The sequence below is a fragment of the Jaculus jaculus genome, chromosome 4 (genome assembly GCF_020740685.1).
Source record: "Jaculus jaculus isolate mJacJac1 chromosome 4, mJacJac1.mat.Y.cur, whole genome shotgun sequence".
Lineage (NCBI taxonomy): Eukaryota > Metazoa > Chordata > Mammalia > Rodentia > Dipodidae > Jaculus > Jaculus jaculus.
The window spans coordinates 37,250,048-37,263,059 of record NC_059105.1 but is presented as its reverse complement, the minus strand read 5'-3'; the positions used below and the strand labels follow the sequence as shown (position 1 = coordinate 37,263,059).

General features: G+C 42.7%; 2 protein-coding genes across 6 annotated transcripts in view; one reads left to right on the top strand and one right to left on the bottom strand.

Moving 5' to 3' along the window:
* Wdr12 (WD repeat domain 12) overlaps window positions 1–8,511 on the bottom strand; it is a 31,804-nt gene extending 23,293 nt beyond the window's left edge. Inside the window, exons 1-2 of the mRNA XM_045147535.1 lie at window positions 8,290–8,511; window positions 3,377–3,471 (exon numbers count right to left, since the gene is read on the bottom strand). Of these exons, the coding sequence (XP_045003470.1) occupies window positions 3,377–3,471; window positions 8,290–8,330 (136 nt within the window). The 5' untranslated portion in view covers window positions 8,331–8,511. The remainder of the gene's footprint in view (window positions 1–3,376; window positions 3,472–8,289) is intronic.
* A 607-nt stretch (window positions 8,512–9,118) lies between these two features.
* Window positions 9,119–13,012, top strand: part of Carf (calcium responsive transcription factor) — a 63,358-nt gene continuing 59,464 nt past the window's right edge. For 2 of the 5 annotated variants that reach the window (XM_045148480.1, XM_045148476.1), the window contains exons 1-2: window positions 9,807–10,003; window positions 12,768–12,933. The gene's annotated coding sequence lies outside the window, so the exon portion shown is untranslated. Of the gene's footprint in view, window positions 9,172–9,806; window positions 10,004–12,767; window positions 12,934–13,012 lie in introns of those variants that run through there. The other 3 variants (XM_045148477.1, XM_045148478.1, XM_045148479.1) reach the window with 3 other exon arrangements.

The following is a 13,012-nucleotide window of genomic DNA, read 5'->3' as shown; positions in this document are numbered from 1 at the left end:
TATTTTTTTCCCTGAGGTAGAGTCTCACTCTAGCCCAGGATGATCTGGAATTCATTATGTAGTCTCAGGGTGGCCTCCTCTTACTTCTGCCTCCCAAGTACTGGGATTAAAGGCATGCGCCACCATGGCCAGCTCAGATTTCAGGAGATATATACATACATACATACATACATACATACATACATATATATTTTTTTTGTTTTTTTGAGGTAGGGTCTCACTCTAGCCCAGGCTGACCTGGAATTCACTATGGTGTCTCAGGGTAGCCTCGAACTCACGGCAATTCTCCTACCTCTGCTTCCCAAGTGCTGGAATTAAAGGCATGCACCACCATGCCCAACTATATTTATATTTTTATACACACACGCAAACATATACATACATACATACATACATACATATATTTTTGTATTTAAAGCCGGGCATGGTGGTACACACCTTTAGAATCTAGTCTAACCCCATTCACTATGACATTAACTGTTAACCATTATTAACCTATTTAGTGGTTGTAGCAACTATTGACGGTTACTGCTTATATCCTTATTTCAATATAAAGTTGAAAGTCACAATTTAACATATATAATAGCCCAATTCTATCAACTTTTTAATACTTATTAACTATAATCTTTCTCTTCAACTAATTTTTTAAAAAATAATTTTATTTATTTGAGAGAGGGTAAGATGGAAAGATAGAGAGAGGGAGAGAGAGAGAATGGGCACGCCAGGGCCTCCAACCACTGCAAACAAACTCCAAACGCATGCATGCCTCCTTGTGCATCTGGCTTACGTAGGTACTGGGGAATTGAACCGAGGTCCTCTGGCTTTGCAGGCAAGCACCTTAAACCACTAAGCCATCTCTCCAGCCCTAATATTTTGTTTTTAATAACCTGAAATTCAAAATCATCTGCAACTCAAGAGTAAAGAATTTAGGACTAGAAGGACGGCTTAGCCGTTAAGGCATTTGGCTGCAAAGCCGAAGGACCCAGGTCCGATTCCCCAGGACCCACGTTAGCCAGATACACAAGGTGGCACACATGTCTGGAATTCGTTTGTAGTGGCCAGAGGCCCTGACACACCCACATCCTCTCTCTCTCTCTGTCAAATAAATAAAAATAAATAAAAATTAGGAGTAGTCACTCCTGTCAGATTGGCCACCATCATGAAAACAAATGATCATAAATGTTAGCGGGGATGTGGAAAAAAAGGAACCCTTCTGCACTGCTGGTGGGAATGCAATCTGGTCCAGCCATTGTGGAAAATAGTGTGGAGGTTCCTAAAACAGCTAGAGATTGATCTACCATATGACCCAGCTATAGCACTCCTAGGCATATATCCAAAGGACTCATCTCATTTCCTTAGAAGTACGTGCTCAACCATGTTTATTGCTGCTCAATTTATAATAGCTGGGAAATGGAACCAGCCTAGATGTCCTTCAACAGATGAGTGGATAATGAAGATGTGGCACATTTATACAATGGAGTTCTACTCAGCGGTAAAGAAAAATGAAGTTATGAAATTTGCAGAAAAATGGATGGATCTGGAAAGTATTATACTAAGTGAGGTAACCCAGGCCCAGAAAGCCAAGAGCCACATGTTATCTCTCATATGTGGATCCTAGCTACAGATGACTGGGCTTCTGCGTGAGAATGAAAATACTTAGTAGCAGAGGCCAGTAAGTTAAAAGGGAGACATAAAGGGTAGAGAAAGGAAGGGAGGAGGATACTTAATAGGTTGATATTGTATATATGTAATTACAATGATTGTAATGGGGAGGTAATATGATGGAGAATGGAATTTCAAATGGGAAAGTGTGGGGGTGGGGAGGGAGGGAATTACCATAGGATATATTTTATAATCATGGAAAATGTTAATAAAAATTAAAAAAAATAAAATAAAAGCTAAAAACAAAAAAAACAAAAAAAATTAGGAGTAGAAAATTTAGCTAATTAACACAAAATGACAAATGTTTCCTCTGTAAATTTATAAAATTTTGTCATAGAATAAGCACACTTCAGAACCTCTACACATACACAATGAAAGTAAAAACAAGGATTCACTGCAAATGCTCCCAATGAAGAACTATAGATTTCTAACAGACTGCAGGCCCTACCCATCCTGTCTGAATAAAAAGACTGTTCAAAGCCATCTCGCCAGTCGTGGTGGTGCATGCCTTTAATCCCAGCACTAGGGAGACAGACGTAGGAGGATGGCTGTGACAACATAACAAATTCCAGGTCAGCCTGGGCTACACTGAGACCTTACCTCAAAAATAAATAAATAAATAAAAAGAAAAAGAAAGAAGGAAACTGGATATGCTATTGCATGACTTTAGTCCCAGCACTCAGGAGACAAACGTAGGATTTCTGTGAGTTTGAAGCCAGACTGAGACTACATAGTGAATTCCAGACCAGCTTGGGCTAGAGTAAGAACCTACTTCAAAAAAATAAATTAATCCCAGCACTTGGGAGGCAGAAGTAGGAGGATTGCCATGAGTTTGAGGCCACCCTGAGACTACATAGTGAATTCCAGGTCAGTCTGGAGTGAGACTACCTAAAAAAACAAACAAAAAATCAGTACTAATAATGGCATTTTATTATTACATAAAACAAATACTCAAATATAGATACTCACATACTGTTTTTTGGCTTGCTTGACTAGCAAGTGATTCTCCAGTACATGGTAAGCCAGATGCACAAGGTGACACAACTCTCGAATTCATTTGCCATGGATAGTGACCCTGGCGTGCCTATTCTCTCCCCAGCTGTCTTTCTCTCTCTCTTTCTCCAATAAATAAATAAATGAATGAATAAAAACTTAAAAAAAAAAGAGCAGATTAGTCATGGAGAGACTTAGTGATTAAGGCACTTATCTGCAAAGCCAAAGGACCCAAGTTTAATTTCTCAAGACTCACGTAAGCCAGATGTACAAGGTAGCACACGTGAGTGAAATACATTAGCAGTGGTTGGACGTTCTGTTGCACTCATTTTCTCTCTCTGTCTACCTCTTTCTCAAATAAATTTTTTTGAAAAGCAGATTTGCACTAGAGAGATGGCTTAGTGATTAAGGCACTTGCCGGAGAAGCCTAAGGACTCAAGTTTGATTTCCCTAGTACCCACATGAGCCAGATGCACAAGGTGGCACATATGTCTGAAGTTCGTTAGGAGAGGCTGGAGGCCCTGGTGTGTCCATTCTCTCTCCCTCAAATAGAAATAATCTTTTTAAGAAAGCAGAATAACCAGAAATAACCTTCAGAAAACTTCTTTCAAAGCATTCATCATGGAAATCTGTACATCACAGTTTATATATTATCTTCTTATAAATTATGTTGTTAGTGTCTCAATGCCCTCTCATAACTTCCCAGAGCCTATAGACTCACCATTTTTGGCCTGAAGTAGTTTATTAATGATGCTACTGAGGTCAGCAATTTCCGAAGTGGCAGGAATTGAGAAGGGAACATCATCAACTGTGTATCTATAAAAAAAGAGACAGTAAGTCAAAACCAACTTCAAAACTTTATTAACAAATGTGTATTTGTTTATTCAACAAACATTTGCTGGGTACTACATGCTAGACATTTTTCTTCATGGAGTAAACAAGAGACTGAAATCTGGTAATCGAGAAAAACGAAGCTATGTAAAAAGTGTAATAGCTGTGCACAGGGCTCAGTGGTTAAGCCACAAAGCCTAAGTATGGGGTTTAATTCTCCAAGTAAAGGCCAAATGCACAAGGTGGCGCATGGGTCTGGAGTTTGTTTGCCGTGGCTAGAGGCCCTGGCACACCCATTCTCCCTCTCTCACGTGCCTCTCTATCTCTCTCTCAAACACACACACAAATAAATAAATCAATAAAATATTTTACGGTTGGAGAGATGGCTCAGTGGTTAAGGCATTTGCCTGTGAAGCCTAAGGACTGAGGTTTGATTCTCCAGAACCCACTTAACCAGATACACATGGTGGCACATGCATCTGGAGTTAGTCTGCTATGGCTGGAGGCCCTGGTGCACCCAGTCTCTATTGTCTCTTTCTCTCTCAAATGAATAAAATTAAAAATTAAGAAAAATATTTTTTAAAAAGTATCATAAAAGCCAGGCATGGTGGCACACACCTTTAATCCCAACATCCAGGAGGCAGAGGTAGGAGGATCACTCTTGAGTTCTAGGCCACCCTGAGCTAGATAGAGTAAGACCCTACCTCAAGCCCCCCCTCCTAAAAAACCAAAGTGTCATAAAGCCAGGTATGGTGGTACATGCCTTTAATCCCAGCACTTAAGAGGCTAAGGTCGGGCTGAAGAGATGGCTTAGCAGTTAAGACATTTGCCTGCAAAGCAAAAGGACCCCGGTTCGACTCCATAGGATCCATGTTAGCCAGATGCACAAGGGGGCACATCCCTCTGGAGTTCGTTTGTAGTGGCTAGAGGCCCTGCATGCCCATTCATTCATTCATTCATTCTCTTTCTTTCTCCCTCGTTCTCTGTCAAAGAAATAAATAATTTAAAAAAAGAGGCTGAGGTAGAAGAATCACCGTGTGTTCAAGGTTGCCCTGAGACTACATAGTGACTTCCAGGTTAGCCTGGTCTAGAGTGAGACCCTACCTAAGAAAAAAACAAAAATAAAATAAACAGCCAGGCATGGTAATATATATCTTAGATCCCTGTCCTTGGGAGGCAGAGAAAGGAAGATGGCTGTGAGTTTGAGGCCAGCCTGGGATTACAAAGTGCGTGCCAGGTCAGCCTGGACTAGAGAGACCCTACCTTGAAAACCAAAAATTAAAAATAAAAAAGGTGCCATAAGTGCCAGGCATTTAATCCCAACAATAGAGGCAGAGATAAGAGGATCACTGTGAATTCAAGGCCAGCTTAGGACTACAGAATGAGTTCCAGGTTAGCCTAGGCTTGAATGAGATCCTACCTTGAAAAAAAAACCCAAAAACAAAAAGTGTCATAAGGCACCACAAAACCACCAGAGTTCAAACTGCTCTCCTCTCTTACTAGGGCTGGACTCAGATCTGTCCCCAAACACACCTTAGGGCAGGACTCCCACGTTCTGTACCCAGTGACATGCCACCTACAGCAGGGATCTGCCTGCTAAGGGTTGAAGTTACAGTTCAATTTTAATAAAACACTTGAGTCTATAGGGTCATACATTTACACTACCACATTCAAAGTACCAGAGTGGTGGAGGGATGGCTTAGCCGGTTAAGGACCAAAACCAAAGGACCCAGATTCAATTCCCCAGGTCCCACATAAGCCAGTGTACAAGCTGGCACATGCATATGGAGATTACAGTGGCTGGAGGCCCTGGCACACCCATTCTCTCTCCCAAATTTTTTTAAAAAGGGGAGGGGCCAGAGATGGCTTAGCAGTTAAAGTGCTCACCTGCAAAGCCTAAGGAACCATATTCAACTCTCCAGATGCCATGTAAACTAGACGCACAAGGCGACGAAAGCTCAAGGTTGCACATAGGCACAAGCTGATGCACATGTCTGGAGTGCAACTGCAGCGGCTAGAGGCCCTGGTGTGCCCAATCTCTCTCTCTCATTAAAAAAAAATGTTTTTAAAGGCCAGGTGTGGTGGTGCATGCCTTTAATCCCAGCACTTGGGAGGCAGAGGTAGGTGGCTCACCATGCGTTCGAGGCCACCCTGAGACTACATAGTGAATTCCAGGTCAGCCTGAGCTAGAGTAAGATCCCACCTGATAAAAACAAAAAAGGGAAACAAAACAAAAACATTTTTAGAAAGTAGAAAAAAAATGACAAGCTAGGCGTGGTGGTGCATGCCTTTATTCCAAGCACTTAGGAGGTAGAGGGAGGAGGAGCACCATGAGTTCAAGCCCACCCTGAAAGGACACAGTAAATTCCAGGTAAGCCTGGGCTACAGTGAAACCCTATCTCAAAAAAAAAAAAAAAAAAAAATCAGGGAAATGCAAATTAAAACTACTTTTGAGACTCCATCTCATTTCGGTCAAAATGGCTATTATCAAGAAAACAAATGACAATAAATGCTGGTGAGGAAGCACTAAGAGACAGACATAGAGAATGGGCACGGCAGGGCCACTAGCCACTACAAAGGAACTCCAGATCTCCAGATACACACACCATATTGTGCATCTGACTTTATGTGGGTACTGGAGAACTGAACTCAGGTCATTAGGTTTGAAGGCAAGTGCCTTTACTGCTAAGCTATCTCTCCAACCCACAATTAATTTTTTTAACAGGCAAAGGATTTAAATTGAAAGTTTTCCAGATGGGCTGGAGAGATGGTTTAGTGGTTAAAGGTTTGCTTGCAAAGCTAAAAGACCCAAGTTCAATTCCCAAGGACTCTCATAATCCAGATGCACAAGGTGGCACATGCATCTAGAGTTCATTTACAGTGGCTAAAGGCCCTGGCGTGCCTATTTTCTCCCCCTTCCCCACCTGCCTCTTTCTATCTCCCAAATAAAATAAAAAAAATTTTTAAAGTAAATTTTCCAGAGAAATAGAAATGGCCAATGGGTACATGACCAAACCACAATGAAATACCACTTTATATCCATTAGAGTAGTGTTGGTATGGATACAGAGAAATAGGAACCTCCATTCACTGCAGGTGAGAATGTAAAATGGTGCAGTTGTTTTTAGAAAACAGTGTGGCAGTTCCTCAAAAAGCTGAATGTGGAGTTATCACTTGACCTAAGATCTCCACTCTTAGCTATATACCAAAGAGCAATGAAACACATGTCCACATAAAAACTTGTACATTCCAGCACTCAGGAGGCAGAGGTAGGAGGATCACCATGAGTTTGAGACCACATAGTGAATTCTAGGGGTAGAGTGAGATTCTACCCACACACAAAAAAACCTTATACATTAATGTTCACATAACCACTATTCATAATAGCTTAAAGATGGAAGCAACATAAATGTCTAATAGCTAGATGAATACAGAAAAAAAAATGTGGTCTACCCATACAATGGAAAATTTGGTCACAAAAGAATGGAGTACTAAAATGCACTGCAGCATGGATGAACCATGAAAGCATCATAGTAAGTGAAGATGCCAGTCACATGACAGTACAGTATGTAATTCCGCTATAAAATATGCCCAGAACATAGAAGCCTACAGAGACTTGTGACAGGTCTACTAGTGGTTGCCTAGGGCTGGAAGCATTTAGGGGATGGGGCGATAAATGAAAGGCGATGAAAAGTGTTCCAAAACTGACTATGACTGCACAACTCTGCTAAAAAGGTACAGTCGATCCTCAAACTACATCACTATGTATACATCATTGATAGAAATGTATCTACACACAGCATGTATATATGAAATACATTATAACATGAATATGTCCAAACACATACGTAATACAGATACTCAAAACGAGAGGGCTGAAGGGATGGCTCAAGGGTTAATGGTGATTGCTTGCAACGTTTGACAGATGGGATCTAATCCCCAGTATCCACATAAAGCCAGATAGGTGCACAAAGCGATGCAAGTGGCTAGGTGTACTCATTTTGCCCCTTTTCCCTTGCAAATAAATGCAAATAAAAAACTTTTAAGAATAAGAAAATGAGCCACGTGTGACAGCATACACCTTTAATCTCAGCACTCCGGAGGCTAAAATCGCTGAGTTCATGGCGAGCCTAGGGCTACAGATTCTACCTTCGAAATAAACAAAACGAAGCAATGTTTTCAGAAACAGTAAACAGCCTGTAACTGACGTGGGCTCAGGCTCTGTTCACTACTCAAATTATGCACATGGTGTCTATTCATTCAAGAAGAAAGCCCTTGGCGGGCGTGGTTGGAGCACACCTTTTATCTCAGCACCTGAGAGGCAGAGGTAAGAGGATCACTGTGAGTTCGAGGCCACCCTGAGACTACACAGTGAATTCCAGGTCGGCCTGGACTAGTGTGAAACCCTACCTCGGAAAAAAAAAAAAAAGCCCTACTATTTAAATTATGTTACCGTTGCACTTATGTGCCTAATAATTTCTTCAACTTAGCCTAAAGCATTGCCCGTTTCTCTTTTCTTTTTCTTTATTTCGAGTTAATGTCTCCCTCTAGCCCAGGCTGACCTGGAATTCACTATGGAGTCTCAGAACGCACAACGATCCTCCTACCTCTGCCTCCCGAGAGCTGGGGTTAAAGGTGTGCGTCACCACGCCCGGCCCGTTTCTTTTTTAAATGTATATGCTCAGCCAAGAAGGCAAAGACAGGCAGGGCAGCACGAGGTCACAGCAGGAAGGGGTCTTGGAATAAGACCCGCTGGAGGGGAGAGGGGAGAGGGGAGGAGACAGAGGCCGGGCGTCTTACTTACTTCTTGTTTTCAGTGTAAAAGCGTGCCTGGAGCTGAGCCATGGCGATCAGGACACACGAGATTTATCCGCAAAAATGCACGGGTTGGTAGCTCAAAAATTACACGGCGGCCCGGGGAGAGCGAGACCCGAGGACGACGCGTGCCGGCAGCTTTCTTCCTCAGGGTTTCCGCGGCAGGAGCCGGCACGACGTGACGCCGCGACCCGCGCCCAGCCCGCACGCGTCGACTACCTATCCCGAGATTCGGGAAACATCGATGAGCAAAGCGCAGTCCTGAGAGGCAGCGTGCCCCCTTAACCCTTTCTTAGGTTTTCTCGCCGTACATTTAGGCATGTAGTCGACTGGCATAGGACAAAGCCCGGCTCGAATATAATTTTTAAAATAAAATAAAATAAAACAGGGTCCTAAATCGGATACTTCAGACATTGCTCCTAAACACTACAACACCCAGAAAGCAGCGCGCCCCAGATTCTGTGACCACTGGGAATTGTAGTCTTTTTTTTTTTTGCCACGCTGTATTCAGGTTTGCAATTAATCTTCCCGATGCCAACCACGTTATAAACTTTCCTCTTCTACAACTGTGACTGCCTAGTCCTTGCCTATTTTTTTATGCATTTTTTTCAAGGCAATAACTGACTCAGCCTAGATGATTTTTTTTTTAATTACCCTGTGTTCTCACCTCTAACTTCAGGTTTTAGATCTGTAAGAATGAAAGGCAGAAATACGGGAGGAAAAAAAAAAAAAACGAATCGGATGGGAAGCTGGGCTACGGTGGCCGAGAGGGGTCCTATCTCACGGGACTGCACTGCGCCTCCCTGGAGGGGGGGATGTGCGCCTGCGCACTGTGCTGGTCTCCATGGCGGGGCCTCGGAGCCAAGACGAGGTTGAGTAGACTCGTTTTGAATTTTCTCCCCTCTGCTCCGGCGGACTTCCCTCCTCGCCTTGTGGGGCTCTCTGCGGCTGCAGGGCTGAGGGAGCCTGAGGCCTGGCAGAGCCGTCTAGCGGCGACCGAAGGGACGCTGTCTCCCCACCCCTCCCTCTTTCTTCCCGCCGTCACCTCCTGACCCTCCCGGGATGGGAGCAACCGCCGGCCCCCGCCCCCGGCCGCAGCCCCGCGCTGCCGGCCTCCAACCTCGGCGTCTCGCCGGGGGCCCTCCACGGCGGGGGGAGGGGGGCGCTGACCCTCGCCCCGGGAGGCGGCTCGCGAGCTCCCGTGAGGCAGGCCCGAGAAGGAAGGGGGTTAGGCGTCTGGAGGGTGGCCGGACCCGCGAACGCGTCCCCCGCCGCCATCGCCACCGCCACAGCCGCGGAGGAGCCGGGCGGGCGGCCGGCCGGCCGGGACGGGAGCGCGCAGCGTGGTCCCCTCCCCCGGCGCCCAGCTTCCAGCCCCGCTCAGCCGGCCCTGCGCCTTAGAATTGGAGGAAAAGCGTCCCCCTCGCCTGCTCCCCTACTTTTAGGCATTTTTTTTCCTCCCCCTTTTTGTCTTGGCTTGACTCAAAGGCCAGTTCTTGGTCTCAGTGGTCCCAATAGTTAATTCCTTATAGCCGTTTATCTGAGATGAGAATGGACGGAGATGTTGCTCTCCAGATCCCCAAAGTCACTTTCTTTTAAGGCTTTCGCCAGAAAAGCTCCCAGACGGAGTCAACAGACAGCAATTTTACAACCAGGCAGACCTGGATTGCAAAATGTGTGGGCATAGCGGTATGTGTGTGCAGGTGAAGACAACTCAAGCTTTCCTCTTTATATGTCGCCACGATTAAGCAGACGCCTCATATATAAAGCATCTGTAGTAAATTCGAAATTACGCGATTGAAAGTGAAAAGCAATTGTTTATTACAAAGCAGTGATAGTAACAGCATGAGGGCTCTCAATTGACTCATCTTTCAGAATGTCTGGATTTGATTCGGCCTCTGCTGCTTAACCTCTTTGTGTCACACTTGCAACGACTGTGAGAATTAAATGCCACATAAGAAACATTCGGTGAATGTTATTGCCATCGTAATAGTTACCAGCTTAAGTTTTTATTTTTTTTTAAATATTTGAGAGAGAGAGAGAGGCAGCTGGAGAGAATGGGTGTCCCAGGGCTTCTAGCCACTGCAAACAAATTGCAGACACATGGGTGCCACCTTGTTTGACTGGCTTATGTGGGTACTGGGGAATTGAACCTGGGTCCTAAGACCTGAACCGTTAAAGCCATCTCTCCAGCCCCAGCACAGGTTTTAATAGAAGCTTTATGGACCTGAATAAAGGAGAGTAGGCATGTAGATGGAGGAATAAAATATGAAAACTTCTGAAGTCCCAGAAAATCCATTAGGATTGAGTTTGTTAATGGAAGTATGGCCTTTTAAACATGAGTCATTGTAATGTTGAGGTTTTACACCTTAAATAAGTGAAGACATCTGAAACTTCAAATACCTTAATTGAAGTCTTACCATTGAAATCATGTCTATTGATTTGGTTATCACTGGTTAAAATAGCCTTTTTAAACTACCCTTAATTTGAACTTTATTGACTTAATCATATCTGATAGCTTGTTTTAAAAAAATTTAAAGAATGTGTATATATATGTATATATATGTATACATAAGTGTATGTCTGTGTGGGGCGGGGGAGGGGGGACAGGGCCTCTTGGCCCTGCAAATGAACACAATTTTTTGCATCTGGTTTATGTGCATAGCTTGAGAATTGAACCCTGGCAAGCAGGCTTTTCAAGCAAGCTCCTTTACCTAATGAACCATCTCCTTAGGACTCCCCCTCCCCAGTTGATCTTAATTTGAATATAAATCAAAGATTAGAATAGTCCAGAACCTGAAAGTAAAACTTGTAGCCAGTTGTTTTGGTGCACACCTTTAATCCCAGCACTCAGGAGGCAGAGGTAGGAGGATGGATTACTGTTGAGTTTGAGGGCACCCTGAGGTTACATAGTGAATACCACGTGAGCCTGGGCTAGAGGAAGACCTTACCTCAGGAAAGAAAAAAAAAAAAAGTCTTTAAACACAAATCTTGAATTCAGTAAAATACTTTACATGACCAAGGTTAGTCAGTTAGTTAATAAGCTTTACAAAATGCATGAACACCCAATATGACACTGACTTTTTTTGCCAACAGTCACATGTCATGTTTGATGTTGCTTCCAAGTAGTACCTAATATGGCTACTGCTTTTTCTTGGAGCATTTGATTTCCTTTTGTTTAGTTAGCATATTGCAAACATTTGGAATTCATTTATTGTGGTTCTCATGAAGACACAGTATTATCTGCCAAATCATAGAATGGAAAATATATTTCTTCTTTTTATGCTGTTTTTCTTATGTGTAATAGCATAGTAGTCCTAACTGGTGGTTTTGTTTTGTCTCTTGTTTGCAAGCTGAGGATTGAATCCAGGGCCTTGTACATGCTAGGCAAGGCTCTAACATTGACCACATCCCCAATCCTTGGAATTAAAAATAGCACTTAAGACTAGACTTCAAGGGACTTTATTCTTCAATTATCCTTCCTGGGGGTTTATTCTTATATTATTGGTTTAATAGACACATTTTAATACCTAGTTTAATACATAGAAGTCTATAGGGGAAATTCAACAACATAAACAGATACTGAGTTACAGGGATGAGTCAAGAGAGCTTGATAATCTCTTGTCCTCTGCTATATATTTACTGTGTATAAAAACCAAAAGGCCTAACTGGCCATGGTGGCACATGTCTTTAGTCCCAGCACTTGGGAGGCAGAGGTAGGAGGATTGCTGTGAGTTCAAGGCCACCCTGAGATTATATAGTGAATTCTAGGTCAGCTTGGGCCAGAGCAAGACCGTACCTTGGAAAAAGAAAAAAGAAAAAAGTCAATAGGCCTTTCTCCCTATAAGTAAAAATACTGAAACACTAATGTTGCAGTTTCTTTCTAACCTTTTAATATAGGATAACATCTTTTGTAAAGTGATGTAAAGCATCCTAGAAAGAACTTATCAGAAAAAGGGTTTTCTGAAATTTATTACTAGCAGTCTAAATACTGTATTTAATACTTCCTTCTGCTCCTTAGGCAATCCCAGTACTTCTAGTTACAAGTTAAATCTGTCATATGTGTGCATATAAAGAGAAGCATGTATTTTCAAGCTTATTGTGGCTCTAAAAGATGCCCTTACTAATAAATATTTTCATCAAGGGGAAAAAAATGTTACTACAGAGGACTGTGTTTCAGTGGTAGTTACAAAATGTGAAAGTTGAAACAAACATTAGTCCAAATCTCTAATGTCAAATGAGGTCGCAAGCACAAAGAGGTTGTCACCTACCCCAAAACACAAGGCAGTCCTAGTCTGTAGTTCTCGTCAACTGACTATATTAGTAGTTGTACCATATGAGGCTGGTAATGGCTATTTCTTTTCTTTATTATTTTTGGGTATTTCTTAACAATACCTGTATGATGAAATCTAGTCATTCTACTCATGTAGAAAAGTAAAATGTACTTTGAATGCTGTTTCATTATAGAGAAAATGCTATTATGAAGACACAAATACTGCTTTCACATAAGCAAAGCTATAGCTATTATGATTTATTGTCCTCGAAAGGAAGAACTTCACTGAACACAACAGGACATTTCTGGGGCTAATAGGATGCTGAAACCTAAAATTTCAACTTGAACCACTGCCTGAAGGTAATGTTTTTTTTTGTTGTTGTTTGTCAGCTTTTTTGTTGTTGTTGTTTTTTTTTGGGGGGGGGTGTTTAAACTGGGT